We start from the raw sequence: 24,469 nt of genomic DNA on the forward strand, positions 1-24,469 counted from the left end.
TTTATCAGCATTCTACTCTTTACTTATCCTTTCTTCTCTCCCACTCCAACTCAGCCTCCATACTTCATTCCTCTAATGCCGGTTTACTCACTGTCTTGTTTTTGCCTCATTTGTTGTCAATCCCCTGCTTGCTCCCTTCCTTCTGCCTGGAACTCTCTCCTTCCACCTAGCCAATAGACCACCACTCTCCCCAATGCTCTGTTGAAATCATATCTCCTCCAAGAAGCCTTCCATGACTAATCTCTCATCCTCCAGTCTGTTTTCCCTCTCTACTGCCTCACCCATGCACTTAGTCCCACTTCCAAAGCACTTAGGCATTCCCTTAGTCCCTACCCACACAGCAGTTATAATCCATTCTTTCTGTTACCTGTAATTGATGTTAATGTCTGCCTCTTCTATTAGGTAATAAGCTCCTTGAGGTCAGGGATCATGTCTAAAAACTGTATGAGATTATCCCAAGGACTTACTAAAGACTCTGCACAAAGTAAACACTCTATAAATTCACTGATGGACTGATAATCCATACCTTTAATGATTTTGTAAATTACAACCATGTCCCCTCACATTCTCTATCTTTCCAAACTGAGGAAGCCTAACTCTTTAATTCAAACCTCATAAGAAAGCTTTTCTGCTTCCCTGGTAATCTTGAAGGCCTACTTCAATCAATCAATTGATCATATTTATTGACCATTTACTGTGTGCAGAGCACTGTACTAAGTACTTGGGAAAGGGCAGTGTAACAGAGTTGGTAGACATGTTCTCTGCCCACAGTGAGCTTTAGCAATTGAGGGACTTACTTTAAAACAACTGAAATTATGTAAAAAATGCACTGGAAAGAGTGTACTTCCAGGTGATAGGTTTTCCAAATGAATACTGATAATTTTAGCTGTTTAGGGATTAAAGTTCACCAATCTCAAAACAGAAAAATTCACATCATTCATTTTAGGATAAATGAAGTCAATAAATTAATTTCAGCACTACAAATTCAATTTATCCAGGCCCACTGATACGGTTACTATATCATGCTGAGTAACAGATAGGATGCAGTGAAATGGAGATATTATTTCCTTCCACATGCAGCCTTTAAATAGCTTGCCCTCGTTGCACCCACATCTCAGCCAAACTTATTGAGTCTTTTACCAAATGATCCCCTACTGGATGGTAATCACTCTAGTTTCCAAATATGCCTAATCCTCTTTCAGGGATTAATGAGACTATAACACTTTATTTTCTTGATATTTTGTAGGTAGTCTGAGATTCCAAATTGAATTTGAAGTTATTTTGTTGTTGTGAGCCTTACTAGTGGCCTTTAAAGTGCTTACATTCTAATAAATAAATCCAACTATTTAAGGAAGTCTAATTGTAAAGCAAAAGTTTGTACCATGAAAAACACCCAAGAAGTAGAGTAAACCTCAGTATAATCCAAGAGTTGGGGGAACAAAGTCATGACGTAGGGATACACTGGTTCCATTTCTAACAGAGGATCAGAAATGGGATATGTGGGATCCATCCCTTTATAATTCCTTTTTATGAGCCGCTAAGAGTCTATCGTACAACCCACTTCCTCTTCAAACTCCAGGAAAATCTCTTCAATCCCAAACTAGTATTGAAAATGGAAGCCAAATGTCTCTCACTCTTATATTCCTTTTTATGCATTGGGACAATCGATTCTGTTACGTGGTTTGAAACCCGGTGAAGGGATTTCTGAATTGTGTGTTTGTGACCAAGAGAAGAGGACAAGGAAACTGTATAAGCCCCTCTTCCCAAGATCAGAAGATAGATTCCCTTTCCCTTACCTTTGTTCTTATACCGTTAGAAGTTATGGAAGGAACTGGGTTGCATGGAGTGACACAGTAAGACTACTAAGCTTGCAGACTTGAACCCTAGTGTATTGCTTGGAAATGACTGGTCCTGCTGCTTGAGAAACACACTCCACTTTTTGCAAATACCCAATATCAAAAAAAAAATGAAATGGCTTTCTCTGATGGTGAAATCAGAGTCATTTCCAAACCACTTTCCATGGATGGCCCTGCTTCACCTACTGAGGAAAATTATGACACTTATAATCTCTTCTCTCCACCCCCCACCCCCCAATCACTATTATGAGTCATAGACTACAGGATATTGGGTTTCATTCAGGCCACATAATATTTAAATGTTCACCTTGATCATCCATGTTAATCAATTATCCAAGTGGCTCAGCAGGCATAATTTGAATGATTGATAAAATGAGCTAAGTTGAATCAGCACAATTTAGAAAGTATACCAAACGAGGTAATTTGAATCTATTTCAGACTAACACATGAATCACTTTCGAATGTGAACTGCAAGAAGTTTACTTTTACTCTAGTGACTAGCATGAAGACTTTCATACAGGTAATCAGTTGATTCCAATCAATACTAGATATTGCAGTAACACATTCATGACTTTATATTAATGGGGTATCTTTTTCTCCGTCTAACCACGTCTGGATCTTCTTCTGACTACAAACGTATATGCTCGCCATTCTGAAAGATGTGCTTACTGCACTATGTCATTAAACTGCTGCGTTATCGGGTAATTGTTTAAACATAATGCCATAGCACTATCCAAAGGAAAGGTGAACTAATGGCATTTGCAAATGTCAGGGATTATCTTAACACTTTTATTATAGTTTATAAAAAGTAGGTTCAGGGCATTTCATGGCAATTATTTCCCCAGAAATTGGTTATTTAAATAAATTGCTAATTATCTGGCTATGACGGTCTAGAAAATGCTACTAATTAGGCGATAAAGGACAGCTTATTGTGGCCACCTACAGGTAGAAGATAGAAAGAACTAGAGATAAATGATGAGGCACAGTCACTTCAAGAAATTCTAAGTTCATTTCAAATACTTAAGGCAAGCCAGACACTTGGTATTCTATAGTGTAGCCATGCATATACTCATATGCTATGGTTTCCTTTCAGACATCATGTTGCATTAGAATGCTGTCATCTGCCATATCCATCTTATTTATTTACTCTTATAGGATGTACTGGCTAGTCCTCCCTGGCAAATGCAACTCCATTTCAATTTTCAGATTTACTTCAGCTTAGTCTTAGCTTCTTTTCTTATCTGTTTGTACACACACACATAAATTTTAACTTCCACCTCGTGGAGGAAATATTTTTATGGGTTCCACCAAAAATTTTCCCTTAGAGATAATTCCCCTCTTTAATAGTATACAGATTTACCAGGGATTCCTTGTGCTTGCTTACGGGGTCTTCCTTATATTTTTATATGCCGTTATTATGTATACCGGACTTTGAACCGCTTCTCCTTATTTTTCTATTCAAGGAAATGAATTTATTTTCATTATATTTTGTCACTTCATCTTCCACTCACGTATTTTCTTGAGCATTATGATAAAAAGCATTTGGGGAGAAAATGATAAATGACTAAAAATAGTTAAAGCAGGGCTCAACCTGGGTGGAAGGGACACGTCTTTGTGATTTTGGAGCTCGCCCAGGCTCCCAAGACCATTTTTCTTAACCTATGCCCAGGACAGATGTGGACATGACAGAGAATCATGAGAAGTCCAGATACTTACATGTGTTTTGGGCAGGATAGGTTAGAAACACAACTTGAACCTCAGATACTCCCTTCTGTCCTTCTCTCCCCCTCTCTCTGGCCACCAAGGCTTCAACTGGCCTGGACTTCTCCAGGGCTTTACTCTGCCCCTAAATAACATGTAAAATTAGGATTTCAATATCTAGAGGTGAAATAAAAATCATCTTCTTAGATGGTCTTATGGATTCCTTTGGGTAAAATCTTCCTGTGCAAATTAATTCAAATGCCATCTTCAGTCTTCATTCCGGGAACCAAACGTTAGCTACCCTGAAACAGTTTCAATTCACTTTCTTAGGGAGAGAATAAACTTGTATTGTTGGACTCTCGTCTACTTAGATTCTGGCCCTTTATTCATTTAAATCTTAGAAGTTGGACAATGGATGCCATTTGCTTTTCTCCGATAATGTTAAATCAACTGAAGAGCAGATATAAATTCAGCCATTTAATTTGTAATGAATTTATTATCTATTTAATGCATTGCTTTATAATTAATGTAAGAAAATTAAGAGGACATTTTCCTTTGGTATACACAGTGAAGACAAGTGAGGATTATAAAACAATTTCTGTTTTATTGCCAACTCTAGCTATTAACAGGAGTTTATTGTGAACGTAGTTCTAACAATTAATTGTATAACCGTAGCTGTCCTAAGAGTCAAATGATGTGGCCAAAATAAACAGACTTAAACCTCAATTATTCAAACTCCAGTTATCTAAAATTGGCTTACATCCCACATTAACTCTCTTGCCCATTAAAACTCTTTATTTTTTCCAAACATTTGGTTGTACTCTGCATATATTACTGCTTTGTATTTTATTTTTCTTTTAAAAATTCCAAGTGCACCTTGGTACCCATTTCCATGGGGAAGAAAATAACTATGAGCTCTTCCGGAGTTTATTTTCATGAGCAGGATCTTTGAGAATCATGATACACACAGAATAAATTGAGTTTGTTAAACGAAGTTGAGAATACAAAAAAAGTTACCCTTCTGCTTCAGCGAATGGAACATTTCAAATGAAAGGAATTGGAAGAGTAGGAATGGGATCAGCATGATGCTAATTATAACAATATAATCATCATCATCATAGTACTTGTTAAGTGCTTATTATTTTCCAAGCCACCCCTTCTAGACTGTGAGCCCGTTGTGGGCAGAGAGTGACTCTCTTTATTGCTGAATTGTACTTTCCAACCACTTAGTACAGTGCTCTGCACACAGTAAGCGCTCAGTAAATACGATTGAAGGAATGAACGGAATGAAGCCCAGTACCAATCAAGCACTGGGGTGGATGCAAGATCAGACTCTGTGAATCCCATGTGGTATAGGGACTCACAGCCTACATGAGTACCAAAAGGCATTTAATGGGGACTAGAAAATCAAGTAAAATCAATAAAACCAATACTCCTAATATTTTACTAGAAAATCAAGTCAAATAAAGTTTGTCATCTAAAATGGCATTTGCCCTAGAAACGTTAAGATGAAAATTGTTAGATTTGGGGGACTCCAGCTAAAGTGTGGAGGCTTCTTATGCATTGATATTGAGACTTGGGAGTATTCAATCATTCAGTTGTATTTATTGAGCACTTATTATGTGCAGAGCACTGTACTAAGTGCTTGGAATGTACAATTCGGCAACAGATAGAGACAATCCCTGCTCAACAATGGGCTCACGGTCTAAACGAGAGCAGGGAACAGTGGGTAAAGGAGGTAGACACTCGGCTTCAGAAAGCAAGAGAGGAGGAGCAGGTTTTCCTGGTCTATTTCCACCACAATTTCCAGGGCTTTTGTGATCAGGGATCACATTTATCAACTTGGTTATACTGTATAACAATAATAATGATGATTATTATTATGGTATTTGTTAAACAGTTACTATGTGCCAGGCCCTGTACTAAGCGATGAGGTGGATACAAGCAAATCAGGTTGGGTACGGTCCATATCCCATGTGGGGCTCCCAGGCTCAATCTCCATTTTACAGATGAGGTAACTGAGGCACAGAGAAGTGAAGTGACTTGTCCAAGGTCACACAACAGACAAGCGGCAGAGCTGAGATTAGAACCCATGACCTCTGACTCCCAGGTCTGTGCTCTATCCACCATGCCATGCTACTTCTGGGTACTATACTTTCCCAAACATTTAGTTCAATGCTGTACACATAGTAAATGCTCAATAATTATCATTGTTTGCTTGATTTTGAGCTTCTGACTACCTTTCCATTATCCCCTTTTTCTCTCTCTTTCAATCCTTTTTCTAAGAAGCATAATCCAGGACTTGAAAAATCAATAAAATGTATTATCATATCAAAAGTGATAAAATTAGACCTCAGTGATGGGTGAACATGGATTGTGATGGGGATAAAATTTATAACCACACTCTATTTGAGTCATTTAAGAAATGATTCACTGAAGCAGGTCTAGCGATAGCTAAAGCAACATGGCCTTGTGGAAAGGGTACAGGCCTTGGAATCAGAGGACCTGGGTTCTAATACCTGCTCAGCCAAGTCAGTTGATTTGTCTGTGCCTCAGTTTCCTCAATGTAGAAAGGGGATTAAATACCTATTCTCCCTCCTTCTTAGACTTTGAGCTTCAAGTGGAACAGGGCCAGTGTCCAACCTGATAAAATTACAACCACTCCAGGGCTTAGTGAATAAATGCTTAGCAAATACAATAATAATACCTTCTTCTCACCCTCCTCTTCCTCCTTCCTGGGTGGAGACTGTCTCCGTGAAGGAATTCTTTCTCTTTGCTGTGTTGTCCCATTTTTACCCTTCTCTTCCTTGCCCAGCATGGAAAGAGTGATCTCTTTTCAGTTATGTGCTACCAAAAATAACTTTTTCTTTGCTCCTCAATAATTGGAGTGGGGTAATTTTGTGATGGGGTTAACTTTGTTAACAAATATGATAGAGGTTTTATAGGGAAATGTCACTTTATTTTTGCTCAATCCCATTTTACATCCACAGCCAGTATTTTATCTTTCTTCCATAGCCCCTTGTACTAAGATAATTCCAAACCTTGCAGTTTCGACAGATTTATTTTTATATCTTCACTTCCTTTCCATAAGCCCATAAAAAGTATTAATAAGCCTAAGAACAGGTAGAATCCACATCATATTTAATCAGTGCAGTTCTAATAAATCTGACAATATAGGGCATAAAATGGAAATAAAATAGATTGTACTGTTGCACAGCAACAATATGATCGATTATTTCACTCTTTGGACCAAATTTTCCCCAAAGAATGTACTACCTGTTCATTTTTAAAAGCATCTTTAATGGTCAGAATTTTTTTTTTTATTAAAGAAACAGAAACACTTTAAGAAAAGAAGAAAATCATTTAGCAGAAGGTCTTTATCAGCCTCCTAGAACATCCTCAAATGCCACTTAAAGGATGCTGGTGTTTTAAACACCTGTGTAATGCTATTGCCCTTTAAATGTAATCAGGTAAATTTTCAAAGCTGTGTTCTGGGATTTTGCCATTTGATGTCCATTAATATCAATTGGAGATGTGTTCCCAAATCCCTGTGTACCACTTTGAAATTTCACCCCGTAGTGTTAATGATAGTCTTCTAACAGTGCAGTTAGAAATAAATTATTAAACTCCTTAGCTCATATTCCCCTTCCTCTCTTGGGCCAGCTAAATAAGAAAAAGAATCCCTATACTCCTTTGTTATTTCAGAGTACTGGATGTCTGAAGGAGCCATCCTTTTATAGACATGGGGTATGTCAATGATAATAAAAAGGGTTAGCTAAATGTCTGTCGAAAGACTTAAATGGAGAATGTGCTTTTCTAATGAGCTTCCTTTTAAACACTATTTTAATCCTAGTTTTTTTTTGGTCCTTTGTTTCTTTCCAACTTGTTCTAGAATTATTGTAGCAATAGAATCATCAATTAGTCCTGATGTACAGAAAAGATTGGTTATTCCTCTGAAATGGGGACATACCAAAGGATAATTCAATTCCTAGCAAAGTTTTTTTTTCTGGAAAGCTCAAACTTGGGAGGTAGAAACTAATTTATCCAAGTACGAGCTCTATGAATGCCTCAGGTTTCAAATGCCCTGAGTGTGGATGCTTTTAGGAAGCTGACCTCACTCAAGAAAGACCACCATTATAGTGATTGGGCTGAATTCACTAATAAAACACTGTTAATCTAAACAAATCTGAAAGGTATGAGTCATTTCTAAAACTGTGAGGCACCTAAATTGTTTTAAAAAAAATCATCAAATAAATCATATTTGCCAACAAGCAGCGTTGAAGACAGGGGTTGCCTCATGCCTGTCTACCTCATGCTTGCAAGTTGGGTGACTGATTGCAAGATGTCACCCAAGTTCCAAGCACTGGCTGCTGACCCTCTCAAGTTGCTTTTACATGGTCTTATTCACAACTTCTGTTATTAGTTCTTGCATTGCCTTGTGGTCAGAACATGTTTTTATTGTTTAGAAAATGGATGGGGCAGGCAGGGCTACTGGGGAATGGATCTCTAGTACCAATCAATTGTATTTATGGAGCCCCTACCATTTGCAGAGCACTGTCCTAAGCACTCGGGAGAATACAATATAGTAGAATTGGTAGACACATTCCTTGTCGGGCCATACTGCTTTCTACCTTCACAAAATCCCTAAAATCCACCCTTTCCTCTCCAGCCAAACTACTCCCCTGCTGATCCAAGCACTTAGCCGATCCTCACGACCTCCCAGCCCCCGTCTCTCCCGACACTGGTCCTTACTTCATTCTGCTCTGTGGATCATTTATTAACAAAAACGTTCAGTCCTTGTCTCCCTACTCGTCAAGAACCTCCACTGGCTGCCTATCCACCTCCACATCAAACAGAAATTCATTACTGTCAGCTCTAAAGCACTTAACCATCTTGCCCCATACTACCTCACCTCCCTGATGCCCTATTACAGCCCTGCCCACAAACTCTGCTCCTCTAGTGCCAGCTTACTCGCTGTGCCCTGATCACGTCTATCTCATGGCCAATCATTCATTCATTAATTCAATAGTATTTATTGAGCGCTTACTATATGCAGAGCACTGTAAAAGCACTTGGAATGTACAATTCAGCAACAGATAGAGACAATCCCTGCCCATGGACAGGCTTACAGTCTAGTCGGGGAGATAGATGGACAAAAACAAGACAACTTAATAGCAATAAATAGAATCAAGGGGAAGTACACCTCATTAACAAAATAAATAGGGTAATAAAAGTATATACAAATGAGCACAGTCCTGAGGGGAGGGGAAAGGAGAGGGGGAGGAGCAGAGGGAAAGGGGAGGAAAGGGGGCTTAGCTGAGAGGAGCTGAAGGGGGGCAGAGAAGCAGCAGAGGGAGCAGAGGGAGAAGGGGAAGCTCAGTCTGGGAAGGCCTCTTGGAGGAGGTGAGCTCTCAGTAGGGCTTTGAAGAGGGGAAGACAGTTTGGCAGAGGTGAGGAGGGAGGGCATTCCAGGACAGCAGGAGGACCTGGGCCAGGGGCCGACGGCGGGATAGGCAAGAAGGGGGGATGGTGAGGAGATGGGCGGCAGAGGAGCGGAGCGTGCGGGGGGGGGCAGTAGAAAGAGAAGGGAGGAGGGGTAGGAGGGGGCAAGGTGATGGAGAGCCTTGAAGCCTAGAGTGAGAAGTTTTTGTTTCATGTGGAGGTCGATAGGCAACCACTGTAGGTTTTTAAGGGGGGGAATGACATGCCCAGGCCTAGCCTGGAACTTTCTCCCCTTCCATATACTCAAGACCACCACTCCCTCCACCTTCCAAACATTATTAAGGTCACATCTCCTCCAAGAGGCCTTTCCCTATTGATCTCTCTTTTCCTCAGCTTGTCCTCTCATCTGTGACATTTATGGTCTAGGATCCATCCCCTTTGGACAGTTGATATTAGACCACACCCATCATTTATGTACATATAATGAAATTATACATTATATAAAATTTGTTCATTTACGTTAATGTCTGTCTCTTCCTCTAAACTCTAAGCTCATTATGGGCAGAAATGTATTCACTAATTCTGCTTTATTGTACTCTTCTAAGCACTTAATATGGTGCTGGGCAAAGAAGCAGTGTGGCTTAATGGCAAGAGGAGTCAGAGGTTGTGGGTTCTAATCCCGACTCTAGCGCTTGTCACCTGTGACCTTGGGCAAGTCCCTTCACTTGACTGTGCCTCAGTTACCTCATCTGTAAAATGGGGATGAAGATTGTGAGCCCTACATGGGACAACCCGATTACCTTGTATCTACCCCAGCATTTAGAACAGTGCTTGGGCACAGACCTGCCGGTTTCACCTTTACAATATCGCCAAGATCCGCCCTTTCCTCTCCACCCAAACGGCTACCTTACTGTTACGGGCTCTCGTTATATCCCGGCTAGACTACCGTGTCAGCCTTCTCTCCGATCTCCCTTCCTCCTCTCTCGCCCCGCTCCGGTCTATTCTTCACTCCGCTGCCCGGCTCATCTTCCCGCAGAAACGATCTGGGCATGTCACTCCCCTTCTGAAACACCTCCAGTGGTTGCCTATCAACCTCTGCTCCAAACAAAAACTCCTCACTCTAGGCTTCAAGGCTCTACGTCACCTTGCCCCTTCCTACCTCTCCTCCCTCTCTCTTTCTACCGCCCACCCCGCACGCTCCACTCCTCTGCCGCCCACCTCCTCACCGTCCCTCGGTTTCACTTATCCCGCCGTCGACCCCTGGGCCACGTCCTCCCGCGGTCCTGGAATGCCCTCCCTCCTCACCTCCGCCAAACTGATTCTCTTCCCCTCTTCGAAACCCTACTTAAAACTCACCTCCTCCAAGAGGCCTTCCCAGACTGAGCTCCTCTTCTTCCTCTACTCCCTCTACCACCCCCCCTTCACCTCTCCGCAGCTTAACCCTCTTTTCCCCCCATTTCCCTCTGCTCCTCCCCCTCTCCCTTCCCATCCCCTCAGCACTGTACTCGTCCGCTCGACTGTATATATTTTCATCACCCTATTTATTTTGTTAATGAAATGTACATCGCCTTGATTCTATTTAGTTACCATTGTTTTTACGAGATGTTCTTCCCCTCGACTCTATTTATTGCCATTATTCTCGTCTGTCAGTCTCCCCCGATTAGACCGTAAGCCCGTCAAACGACAGGGACTGTCTCTATCTGTTGTCGACTTGTTCATTCCAAGTGCTTAGTACAGTGCTCTGCACATAGTAAGCGCTCAATAAATACTATTGAATGAATGAATGAACATACTGTAAGCCTGTCATTGGGCAGGGACTGTCTCTATCTATTGCCAAATTGTACATTCCAAGCACTTAGTACAGTGCTGTGCACATAGTAAGCGCTAAGTAAATACTATTGAATGCATATAGTAAGCACTTAACGAATACCATAATTATCATTTTTATTATTATAGTAAATACTCTTGGTTGGTTGATTGATTACAGCCTTGGTCATCTTCCTGTAGCACTGTTTTTTATAAATTTATTTAGTTCTCCAATGGGTGCTCACTTCTCTCTGCATTGAGCAGAAGTTCATTCATTCATTCATTTAATTGCATTTATTGAGCGCTATTTTGTGCGGAGCACTATACTAAGCAAGAAGCAGCATGGTGGAGTGGCTAGAGCATGGGCCTGGGAGTCAGAAGGTCATGGGTTCTAATTTGGCTCCACCACGTGTGGGCTGTGTCACCTTGGGCAAGTCACTTCACTTCTCTTGACCTCAGTCACCTCATCTGTAAAAAATGGGGATTAAGGGCATGAGCCCAATTAGGGAGAGGGACTGTGTCCAACCTGATTAATTTGTATCTACCCCAGAACTTAGAAGAGTGGTTGGCACATAGTAAGCACTTAGTAAGTACCATAATTATTATTAATGATCATTATTTAGTGCTCGGGAGAGTACAGTATGGCAAAGAACAGAGAAATTCCCTGTCCGCAACGAACTCACAGTCTAGGGGGGAGACAGTTATCAGTGTAAAAAACAAATTGCAGCACAGTGGTTAGAGCATAGGTCTGTGAGGCAGAAGGTCTTGGGTTTTAATTCTATCTCCTTGATCTTGGCCAAGTCACTTCTCTGTACCTCAGTGACCTCATCTGTAAAATGAGGATTGAGACTGTGAGCACCATATAGGACAAGGACTGTGTCCAAACCAAATTGCTTGTATGCATCCCAGCGCTTAGTAGAGTGCCTGGCACACAGTAAATGCTTAACAAATACCACAATTGTTATTAATATTATTAGATATGTACATACCTCCTTTGGGGCTGGGAAGGGGGGATGAACAAAGTGAGCAAGTTAGGGTGTTTCAGATGAGGTGATGCAGGGAGAAGCAGTGTGGCTTAGTGGGAAGAGCCCGGGCTTGAGAGTCAGAGGTTATGGGTTTAATCCTGCTTCTGCCCCTTGTCAGCTGTGTGACTTTGGGTAAGACACTTAACTTCTCTGTGCTTTAGTTACCTCATCTGTAAAAATGGAGATGAAGAATGTGAACCCCACGTGGGACAACCTGATTACTTATATCTACCCAGTGCTTAGAACAGTGCTTGGAACATAGTAAGCACTTAACCAATACCATTATTATTATTAGTCTGGGAAGGCCTCTTGGAGGAGATGTGGCTACTATAAGGCTTTGAAGCGGGGGGGCGAGTAATGGTCTGATTTGAGGAGGGGTGGAGGTTTCAGACCAGAGGTAGGATGGGGGCGAGGGGTGGGCGATGAGTTAGGCGAGGTCGAGGCACAGTGAGAAGGGTAGCATTAGTGTGCAGGCTGGGTTGCAGCAGGTGAGTAGAGAGGTGAGGTAGGAGGGGGCAAGGAGGGGGACTGCTTTAAAGCCAATGGTGAGGAGTTTTTGTTTGAAGCAGAGGTGGATGGGCAACCGCTGGAGTTCCTGACCGGGGCTATAAAGCCCTCCATAAACTCTCTCGGAACTTGGAGAACCAGCTATAATGAGAGAACGATAGAGTTAGTAAAGTTAGATAGACTGTTCCCTAAATATTTAAAGGAGATAATGTCAGTCACCCCTGAAGATTTTAAGCTTCTTTTTGTCACTCTCCTAGCTTTATTCTATTCTTGTACTTTCCCCAGTGCTGTCCATACAGTAAGCACTCAGTAAATTCCACTGACTCACTGAAGAAGAGCGTTCACTAGGCTGTTTTTCTGCAAGCACTTGGCTGTCCCTTTCAGGGCCATGCTACATTGCTGGGTGTTTAATCCAGCAATGGCTTGTATAAAGTGTAACCCCATAGGTGTAAATGCGAGATTAGTTTCAGCAAATGCAGTGTCCTGGTTTTCTCTGAACAATTGTGTTTTATAAATGGGATTCTCTAGACTGTAAGGTAGTTGTGGGCAGAGAATCTGTTATATTGTTCTATTGTACTCTCCCCAAAATTTAGTACAGTGCCTTGCATACAGTAAGCACTGAATGAATAGTGGAAAGAGCACGGACTTGGGAATCAGAGGCTGTGGATTCTAATCCCAGCTCCACCATTTGTCTGCTGTGTGACGTTGGGCAAGTCCCTTCACTTTTCTGTGCCTCAGTTACCTCATCTGTAAAATGGGGATTAAGACTGTGAGCCCCATGTGGGACTGCCTGATTACTTTGCAACTACCCCAACACTTAGAACAGTGCTTGGCACATAGTAAGAGCTTAACAAATACTATAATAATAATAATAATAATAATAATAAATATTATCAATTGCTTGATTGACCCACTGTAATCCTTTGTTAGAGAAAATCCTCACTCCCATTGAATAACCAACCAGGGGAAGAAGACTGCCAAGTATTCTTTACCAGATTCAGCTTCTGGAGGGGTTTCCTTAGCTGCCCCTGCAGATCTAACCTTTGGGGCAGGTAAATGCAAATAAGGCAATAGGATGCAGGAGACTGATGAAAAAAGCTTCTTAAACTGTAAAAGGAGCCAGGAAGAGCTATAGGGTACAACCAAATCCAAACTGCCTTAGAGCTTGTTGAAAAGTTTAAAGGAAAACAGGGAGCTTAAGTAAGGTCATCACTGTGCAGAAATCCTGCACTGAAGGGAAGGTCAACAAAGGAGAGCCAGTCAATCATAGTTTTGAAGGTTTTCGGTGAGCAGTGCACTGTACTAAGCCTTTGGGAGAGCACAATACAACAGTAAACTGACACATTCCCTTCCAATAATGAGCTTACGGTCTGGTATGAGACACACCAGATCAAGGCCACGGTAAGGGATCAGATATCGAGAAATAAACGTTAAACACGGTATGGAACAAGTAAGTTCATCACCTTACTTTGTGCATACTCTTTGTATGTACAACAGCTGCCTTATACTTTGTGGAAACATAACAGAGCTCCTGTCTATTTACGTACTGTATGTAATTGTTTTCTTTTTCTAAATCTGCTGCTCCTTGTTCTTTTCTAAACAGATGCTTAAACGTTCCATCCAATTTCTTCCCCATCACTATATATCAAGTGCAGTATGCAAGTGTTTCTATCTGCGGTTTCAGGACTGTTCCACCCACTCGCATAACACTTCCACATGGAATAATAATAGCGACAACTTGCTTCAAAATAGATCGACATCCATTTACAAATTAACATACTTTGGAACAGTAGAATGTTTATAGATCTATACGTTAAATATACATAATGCCGATTGGATTTTGTCTAGCGCGGCCCTGCCATCCCATGCTCAGGATAAAGCAAATGCTCAATGTTCTTACCCTTGGGTTAAAGATGTAATTTCTGTTTTTACAGGAACTGCAATCAGACCTATAGCCCTGAGAGCCGTATCAGCTATCGCTCGGGCTTTGCCTGGATTTCCCATTTTGGCCACTGGTGGAATTGACTCGGCTGAGAGCGGTCTCCAGTTTCTTCATAGTGGTGCATCAGTGCTGCAGGTATTTGTTTAAAACTACAATTCCTATCTATAGGGTAAGAACGCAGAACTGAGTTCTCATCCCACCTCTTCCATCCATCTATCCGCCCTCCCTTCCCTGTCGACTGCACATTTGGGTCTGTCAGTTGAATCTGAGTAGTGTTATGGCTTAGTAAAAGGATCAGTGTCAGAGGACTTGGGTTCTCATTCTGGCTCCACAATGTGACTGCTGTGTGACCTTGGGCAAGTCACTTCAATTATCTTTGCCTCAGTTACCTCATCTGTAAAATGGGCATTCGATCCCAGTTCTTCCTACTACTTAGATAGTGATCCCTGGGTGGGACTGAGTTGAATCTTCCACAGTGTTGGGAACAGTGCTTGACATATAGTAAGTTCTTAACAAATACCACAATAATTATTATTCCTACCCCTCGAGGATTTTCTTTCCCCTATCACACATCACCCTTAAGGACTCTGATACTCTCACCCCATCCCAGCCCCTCAGCAATTATTCTTAGACTCTGCTATTCCCCCTAGCTTTAATTTATTTTAATATCTGTCTTCTCCTCTAGACTGTAAGCTCTATGATGGTAGAAATCGAGTTTACCACCCCTTTTGTACTGTACTCTCCCAAACACTTAATATCGTGTTCTGCACATAGCATGCTCTCAATCGATCCATCAGTAGTATTTATTGCACTGCTTGCTGTGTGCAGAGCTCTCCACTAAGCCCCTTCTTTGCTTGTCGTGCAGCTCTTTTTCATTATTTGCCTATGGAAAATAATGTGTGTTACTGCTCCTGGATATGAGAGGACCTAGGTTCTAATTCCAGCTCTGCCAATTGCTTGCTCTATGACCTTAGGCAAGTCACTTAACTTGCCTCAGTTACCTCATCAATGAAATCCACCTCCCTGCAACTTAGACTGCGAGCCCCATGGGGGAAAGAGACTGCTTCCAACCTGATAAACCTGTACTACAATCCAGACCTCACACCTCAGTCCTCTAATTTCAACCTACTCACAGGACCTCGATCTCACCTATCTCGCCGCCGACCTCTCGCTCGCATCCAATTTCTGGCCTGGAATGCCCTCCCTCTTCATATTTGACAGATGATCACAGTCCCCACCTTCAAAGCCTTACTGAAGATATATTTCCTCCATAGGCCTTCCCAGACTAGGCCCTCATTTCTCTTTTTCCCTTCTACGTTGCTCTTGCTCTTGAATTTGTACCCTTTATTCCTCCTCCTGCCTGCTCCACAGCAAGCATAGGGGTGTAGTGAACAGACTATAGAACTGGGACTCAGAAATTTGTGGGTTCTAAATCCAGCTCCGCGACTTGTACGCTGTGTAACCTTGCTCAAGTCACTCCACTTTTCTGGGCCTCAGTTATCTCAAGTAAAATGGGGATTGAGACTGTGAGCCTCATGTGGGACAGGGACTGTGTCCAAGCCGATTTGCTCATATCCACCCCAGCGCTTAGTACAGGGTCTGGCACATAGTAAGTTCTTAACACATATCACAATTATATCTATAATTATTATCATTAGTATTATGTACATATCCACAATTTATATCAATGTCTGTCTCCCCTTCTAAACTGTAAGACCACTGGGCCCAGGGAAAGTGTCCACCAAATCTGTTTTATTGTACTCTCCCAAACACTGTACTACACACAATAAACATTCAGTAAATATGATTGGTTGTTTGACTGATATCTACCCCAGTGCTTATAACACTTCTTGACACAAAGTAAGCACTTAACAAATATCATTATAAAAAAGGCTTGGCCACCTCTAACATGTCACTTTGACATGTCACTGAGATTTGAAAAAATACTAGACATTCTTGATTCTAAACAAAGGCATTGTTTCATGTCATTATCAACAGTATTTATTGAGCACCTATTGGATGCAAAGTACTGCATTAGATGATTGCAAGTCAGATAGAATTATAATAATTATGATAAGGGTATTTGTTAAGCGCTTACTATGTGCAGAGCACTGTTATAAGTGCTGGGATAGATACAGGATAATCAGATTGTCCCACGTGGGGCTAAGATTTTCTTATCCCCATTTTTGCCGATGTTGTAATTGAGGCACAGAGAAGTTAAGTGACTTGTCCAAGGTCACACAGCAGACAAGTAGCGGAGCCGGGATTAGAACCCATGACCTCTGACTCCCAAGCCCAGGCTCTTTCCACTAAGCCATGCTGCAGAAGATGGACTGTATTTGATGGCAGCAGACCTCTCGTCCCTTTGATCAAGAAGCAGGATTGCGGTTGGAATTATCTCTGTCCCTAATTAGAATGTAAAATCTTGAGGGCCAGGATTAGTCATTTTAGTTCCATTGGCTGCTTTTTCCAGCACCCTCTAGGCCTCTGCACGGAGAAAGTGCTCAAGAAATGGTGTTGAAGATGATGATGATGATGACTCCTACTTTTGAGGAATTTCCATTCTAATGGCAAGACAGGTCAACATAAGATTTAAAGGATCCAAAGTCCTTTGAGTCTTTTATATTTAACAAAGATACACATTAAGGCTTAATTTGGATTGGCATTTCTAGGATACAGCCCTGGCACTCTCAATAAAAAAAATCAATGGTATTTATTCAGCACTTACTATCTGCAGAGCACTTGGGAGAGTACAATACAACAGAATTAGCAGACATGTTCCCTCCTCATAATGAACTCACATTCAAGAAGGGGAGACAGTAATTTATAATATTTTAATTTAAAGATATATGCATGAATGCTGTGGGTTTGGAGGTAGGGCAAATATCAGATGTCCCAAAGTCACCTATCTAAGTGCATAGACGACGCAGAAGGGAGACTGAGTTGAGGGAAAGAGAGCTGAATTGGGAAGGGCTTAAGAGGGCTTCAATGAATGAATGAATCAATCAATCAGTAGTATTTATTGAGTATATAGTGTGTGCAGAGCACTTTACTAAGCATTCATTCATTCAATCATATTTATTGAGCACTTACTGTATGCAGAACACTGTACTAAGTGCTTGGAAAGTACAATTCAGCAACAAATAGAGCAATCCCTGCCCACAATGGGCTCACAGTCTAGAAGTGAGATAGGCATCTAACAGGTATCAATAGCATCAATATAATTAAATTGAATTATAGTATTTGAGTCCAATAGAGTTGGTAGACACATTCCCTGCCCACGATGAGCTCACAGTCTAAGGGGAGACAGACATTAATATCACTAAATAAATTATGGCTGTGTACAAAAGTGCTGTGGGGCTGAGGGAGGGGTGAATAAAGAGAGCAAAACAGGGAGACGCAGAAGGGAGTGAGAAAAGAGTGATAGATCAAATATGTGTGTTGATTGTGGGTTGAGTGGGTTTAGCGGGGAAGCAACTCAGCAATGAGAGTTGTCAATCCTAACCCCAGAACTGGGGAGGTAAGAAGGCTCGGTCCTGAAGGAGAACATCTCTGTGCTCCTTTCAGCTCCCCAAATGTCCGACTTCCTTTGCACCATTCGACACTTGCCCTAAAGCCATCCGGAAAGGGAAACCTCCAGAGCCGGGTCCAAAACTCTTGTCTTCTTAACTATAAGCTCATTTTTTTATGGCATTTATTCAGCACTTACTATATGTCAAACACTGTTTTAAGCACCGGGGTAGGTACAAGTTAACTAGTTCAGACACAGTCCCTGCCCTCATGGGACTCAGAGTCTAAGAAAGAGGGAAAACAAGTATTGAATCCCCATTTTGCAGTTGAGGAAACTGAAGCACAGAGAAGTGAAGTGACTTATCCAAGATCACACAGGAGAGAGGTGGCAGAGCCAGGATTGGAACCCAGGTCCTTGGACTCCCAGGCCTGTGCTCTTTCTACTGGACCACGCTACTTCACTTGTTCCTTTGGCTGGATCACTCTGAATCCCAAAGGGAATATTGCCTTATAAAATCAACGTAAAAATTAAAAAAAAAGGTTTTCCAGACTTTGTGAGATGAATAATTAATTAAAACATTGCAGTACTTTTTTTTTCCAAAAGCAAAATCTTTTTTTTTTTACTTTTCACATTGCTTGTAGGTATTACTGCTTGGGTCAGTTATGTTAACCTACCCACCCCTTGTTCTTGGTAGGAACTGCATTTGCAAAATAACTTGAAACACCCTTCTTATTTAACCTCACAATAACACTCTTGTGGGATAATGACCTGCTGTTATTGTAATCCTACTTTTCAGATAAGCCAACTGAAGTCCAGCAGAGTAAAGAAACCTGGTCACCTTACATAGTGAATCAATTTGAGATGTGATAAGAACTCACATCTTCTCCTTCTCAACACGTTTTACCTCTAAACAATATATTTTTTCCCAACCCCTCTGATTTGATAGAAACCCAAGCCTGATGGCTCCATGTAGACTGTAAGCTCCTAGTGGGCAGGGCTATCAACTCTGGGGTACTGTGTGCTCCCAAGCACTTTAGACAGTGCTCTGAGTACAGTAAACACTTAACAGTGATTGATCAATTCACAGAATCAAGTTTTTTTCATGGTATTTGTTAAGGGTTTACTATGTGTCAAGTGCTGTTCTAAGCACTGAGGTTAATCAGAGAATCAGAGAATCAGTTAATTAGAGAAGCAGTATGGCTTAGTGGCAAGGGCACAGACTAGGGAGTCAGAGGACTGTGGGTTCTAATCCCGATTCCACCACTTCTCTGCTGTGTGAGCTTGGGCAAGCCACTTAACTTCTCTGTGCCTCAGTTACCTCATCTGTAAAATGGGGATTAAGACTGTGAGCCCCACGTGGGACAGCCTGATTGCCTTGTATCTACCCCAGTGCTTAGAAGAGTGCTGGGTACATATAATCACTTAAATACCACAGTTATTATTATTATTATTGTTAATAAATGCCATTGACTGAAACTGTAGGAATGTAAAGTAAGAAGAGAAGGGGATATATAACAGAGCTTTGACAGACACCTGAAGTTATGGACTTGAACGGGAAGAAAGAGCCAGCGAAAGAGATTGAGAAGGAGCAGACATATAGCAGACAAGGTAAATAAGACAGAAAACTATCAGTAAAACCAAGGTTAGATAGCATCTCTTGGAGAAGAAAGTTGTGAACTATAACAACAAAATTATCTGTGAGGTTAAGGAGGATTAGGATAGAGTGGAGACCATTATATTTGGCAAGGAGGTCATTGGTGACTTTGGAGAGTGGATTTGAAGTATAATGAAGAGAATGGAAACCATATTGTAAGGAATCAAGAAGGGAGTTGGATAAAAGGAAGCGAAGGAAGTGGATGTACTCAGGATTTGCAAAAGAATGGGAGAAAGAAGAGATGGATATTATTAGTAGTTACATTGTAGTTACATTGTTATGTGCTTACTATGTGTTAAGCACTGTACTGAGCACTGGAGAAAATGAAATATAACCAGGTCAGATTTAGTTCCTGTGCCTGGAAGAGTGGGTATTGAATTCTCATTTTACAGATGAGGAAACTGAGGCACAAAGAAGTTAACTAACTTGCCCAAGGTCATGCAACCGGCAAGACAGAGCCAGTATTAGAATGCAGGTCTCAAGACTAGCAGGCCTGTTGCTTTCCACTAGGCCACAGTTCTGCATGCAGGGAGGGTCCAGTGGTGGACAAAGTTTTTTAGTATAGAGGAAACTGTCTTTTTTGAAGCAGAGAGGAAGTCAGAGAGGAAGTAGCCTTTAGAGAATGAGAGCTTGAAGTTGTCAGTCTAGGAAGGAAGAAAGATGAGTTGGAGCAAGTGTTTTCAGGAAGTGAGAAGGAATAGAGTCAGAGGCACAGCATAGAGGGGAATGGATTTTGAAAATAGGTAGATCTCAGCTTGAAATGTGGCTGGGCAGAATCAAAGGGTGGATGAAGGGGATGGCAGGGTGGGGAGTTTGGGCACCTGTAAGGTACTTTCCCCCAACTCTGTCAAACTATGTTTCTTTTACCTCAGGAAAGTCAAGTAACTACTCTGTACCTCAGTTTCTTCATCTGTAAAATGGGGATTAATATTTGCTCTCCCTCCCTCTTAGACTTAAGCTCCATGCAGGACAGGGACTGTGCCCAACCTAATTGTCTTGTATCTACCCTAGTGCTTATTACAGTGCTTGCCATATAGTAGCACTTAACAGATATTTTAGGTGTTATTATTGTTATTACTGTCATTATTATTATCATTCCTTCAAACCTCTCTTGAAAGCTACCTTCAATTAAGCAGTCATTACCAGACTAACCTCCATCTTCTTTCTCAGGCCACCCCAAAATCAATTTGGTACTTGGTTGTTTATCTGTTTATCTATAAGCTATTGGTTTATTTCATTATTAACTTTTTATTTTTATTAATTCTATTTATCCTCTTACTACTTTTTAGCGATTGTATACTTGGCAATTTGTGTCCATTAATGTTCCCTATCAGGTTGAGAAGCAGCGTGGCTCAGTGGAAAGAGCACGGGCTTTGGAGTCAGGGCTCATGAGTTCGAATCCCAGCTCTGCCACTTGTCGGCTGTGTGACTGTGGGCAAGTCACTTAACTTCTCTGTGCCTCAGTTCCCTCATCTGTAAAATGGGGATTAAGACTGTGAGCCCCATGTGGGACATCCTGATTCCCCTATGTCTACCCCAGCGCTTAGAACAGTGCTCGGCACATAGTAAGCGCTTAACAAATACCAACATTATTATTATTATTATTAGGTTGTCAATTCCTCAAGTAGCTTCTCTTTTATATTCCCGATAACCAAGCGCAGTGTTCTGCACACAGTAAATGTTCAGTAAACACTGTTGGTGATTTTGAGGACCATCCATGTGCTAATTGGTCAGGACCAAGCACTTTCCAGATTGATGTTATTTTCCAGAGTAAGAGAATGACTTAAAATACCAAAAGCGTTTGACCCATCTTCAATCTGATATAATGATATAAAAACTAAAAATGAAATAAAATGTACCCAGAAATTGAGTCTATATGTCCCTGGAGGCAAGATGGTCACTACTATGAGGCCAGCATTCTTGAATGTGAAGATTTATGGGATTATGAATTTATTACAGAGGCTCCTTTCCATGTTTGGAATTAACACAGAAAAAGTGTTTTGATATTTTTTTCTTAGGCAAACTGCCAAATCTTCTTTCTTAAACTCATTATTAAGACAGGTTTCATGTTTTCACCAATCACTACTATTTATTAAGTACTTCCTCTGGGCTGATTACAAGGTGCTTAGGAGAATATGATAGAATTAGTAAACATGATTCCTGCCCTCGAGGAGTTTGCAATCGACCAGGAAACACAAACTAAAATCAATTCCAGGTAGGAGGAAATGAGCGTAAGTATCACGAGAGGGATATCAATACTTAAGGACTTAGATGACAAAGTGGGACTGAAGTGGTGGTTGAGGGTGATATTAAATGGAAGATTAAAGATTAGATGAATTGGGAAAGAGTTCCAGGAGAAGATGTAATTTCAGAAGGGTTTAGAAAATGAAGAGGATCAGAAATGAAGAAGGAGGTAGTTCCAGGTAGGAGGAGAATCTGAATAAGAGCCAGTTGATGGTGGAGACAAGAAAGGGGGCACATTGAGGAAAAAAAAGTGTGAGCTGGCATGTTCGGTGAGAAGAGAGTAGATACATCATCCAGTGCTTTTTTTTCCTCACATTTGAGAAGCTACCATAAGACTTTTGTACAAAGAAGGAAGGCTTGTCAGTAGACTAAATTCATTCATTCATTCATTCAATTGTATTTACTGAGCGCTTACTGTGTGGACAGCACTGTATAAAGCATTTGGGAAAATGCAGCACAACAAAAAACAGTGATATTCCCTGCCAGTAGACCCAAGAAAGGGTCAGTACTCCCATTTTCCCAGGCGTTTTTAAATATTAACCCCTTTTGTAACTCAAAAATTAGTGGAAGGCAGAGGAATAGCTGAATAAGAACCCTGCCATTTACAGGCCTGAAATGAATATCTGAAGAAAGAGTATTGAGGAAATACATTGGTGTGAACTATGCTGAGTGTGATCCCTGTTCTCAGGCCAAACTGTCATCAGAATGTGTGGCAAAGTAGCAAAAATGAGTGTGCTTGATGACAATGTGGTATTAAGTCCAGATAGTAGTGTGGCAGGGGGTCAGGTGAGGCCCAGTGGAGGAAGAGGCACTGAATCAGGGCCAGAGTGAACCTCCCTTAATATCAGCCACTGATCCATCCTAGCACTGATGCTGGGAGGAACTCCTTGGGCACCCTGGAAGCCTCCCCACCAAAAGAAAAGGTAGGGGTTTGTCTAAAGTCCCCTCATTCAAGTAGTGGGAAAAGCCCTCAAGGGCAACTAGAAGTTCTCAAAAATAGTGCAATTGGCTCTAGGCTGTAAGCACGTTGTGAGCAGGGAATGTGTCTACCAACTCATTTTATTGTATTCTCCCAAACGTTTAGAACAGTGCTCTTCACACAGTAAATGCTCAATAGCTATGATTGATTGATTGATTGAACTGACGCTGTTTGGCCAGGCAAGAGACCTTCTCGAAGCCCTCCTTTCCTCTTCTCCCATTCCCTTCTGCACTGCCCTGACTTGCTCCCTTTATTCATCTCCCCACCCAGCCCCACAACACTTATGAACATAGCATTAATGTCTGCCCCCTGGCCCTAGACTGTAAGCTCAATGGAGGCAAGGAATTTGTCTGTTTATATTGTACTCTTCCAAGTGGTTAGTATAGTGCTCTGTACACAGTAAGGGCTCAGTAAGTATGACTGGCTGACTGATTAATTGACATGTTTGTCCAAGATGGTGCTGAAGAACGACAGAATGGGCCAGTACAGAAGCCCGCCAAGGTGTAGTCACTGGGTATAGTAAAGATGTAGTCATCACACCGCAGGACTTCTAAAGCACCAAAATCATCAGAGATACCATTCAGACCACTAATCTTGCTCCCATCTCTCTGGACTATTTCCTGGCCAAGATTTCCTATCATGATCCATTTTATTAGTCCTCTTGCTGCTACCAACATAGGACTTGAAGTGTTCCACTTAAATAACACTGCAAACAGGTGAGGTGGAGTCTTCAGAGCTGGGGATTTGTGGACATCTTAAAATGAATTCATTCTTTGTGCTATGTGCAGAGAACCAACGGCATGCAGGGCATCTATATGGGAGCACAAGTCCTCGGAGTTGGGTTTTTATAGGTGTTTGAAATGCGTTCATTGACTCATTGTTATTGAGCACTTACCATGTGCTGAGTGAGCTCAAAATACTGCAGAGCACTTCATTGAGAAGTCCGGATTCTTTTCCTCCAGATGTCTCACTGAGTGTAATTTTCAAGTTTTCCAGACTAGGTTAATTTGCTCTTTCCTTTGTGGAAATGAATAATAGTGGTTTACTTCCCCATGTGAGTATCCCTTTTGATGACAATTTACTGGTATGTTACTTCTCAAACTGCTTTTCTTTAGGTCAAATAGATTCACTCCTTTAGTCTTTTCTCACTGTCTCATTTCCAGATTTTATTATCATTGTTGTGAGAACCATCTCCATGTTCTTCTCAACTAGCCTAACCAAATGGCATGTGTACAAGCAGGGTATTCTCGGGCTGCCAACGTGTATCCCTGGAAGACACTGGTTGAAATGATTCATTCAAAGTCACTGAATCTGTGGAAAATAAGGGATTAGGGTTTCAGATTTTTCATTAACATAATCGCTTTCTTAATTTTTGACCCATAGTTAGAAACTGTATTGAGAACATATGTGGGAGAGGAAAGATTGGAAGGATCATTTTGTCTTTCTTCCTCCAATCTGGGATTCCTACTCCTAGTTCCTAGTGCCATTTTACTAGTATCTTTCTTCTTATACTGCCCCATGCAAGCACTTGCAGTACTCCTGGTGATGCGGCCAAGATTGGAGGAAATATTGAACTGCCTGAGAAACTCCTGGAAAATAAATGCCAAGGGTGGGAAAGAGGCTTCTCCTGCCACTTTCTAGCTTCAGCTCAATCAGCTTAAGGGAAAGAGGAAACCCAGGAGTCCAGCTCAGCTCTTGTGATCAGGGACAGCAACTGTGGTCTGGGTCAACGATGGTTTAGCCTTCTTATTGAAATTCCCAGCCCATCTTACGTGGACATGACTTTCCACCTTTCTTTTTTT

The 24,469-nt window shown here is 41.4% G+C and overlaps 1 protein-coding gene across 1 annotated transcript in view; it reads left to right on the plus strand.

Annotated features, from left to right (window-relative positions):
• The window catches only part of DPYD (dihydropyrimidine dehydrogenase), an 832,560-nt gene that overhangs the window by 663,942 nt on the left and 144,149 nt on the right, over positions 1-24,469 (plus strand). The window contains exon 19 of the mRNA XM_029062931.2: positions 14,272-14,414. Coding sequence (XP_028918764.1) covers positions 14,272-14,414 — 143 coding nt within the window. The remainder of the gene's footprint in view (positions 1-14,271; positions 14,415-24,469) is intronic.

Source organism: Ornithorhynchus anatinus, chromosome 4 (assembly GCF_004115215.2).
Source record: "Ornithorhynchus anatinus isolate Pmale09 chromosome 4, mOrnAna1.pri.v4, whole genome shotgun sequence".
Taxonomy (NCBI): domain Eukaryota; kingdom Metazoa; phylum Chordata; class Mammalia; order Monotremata; family Ornithorhynchidae; genus Ornithorhynchus; species Ornithorhynchus anatinus.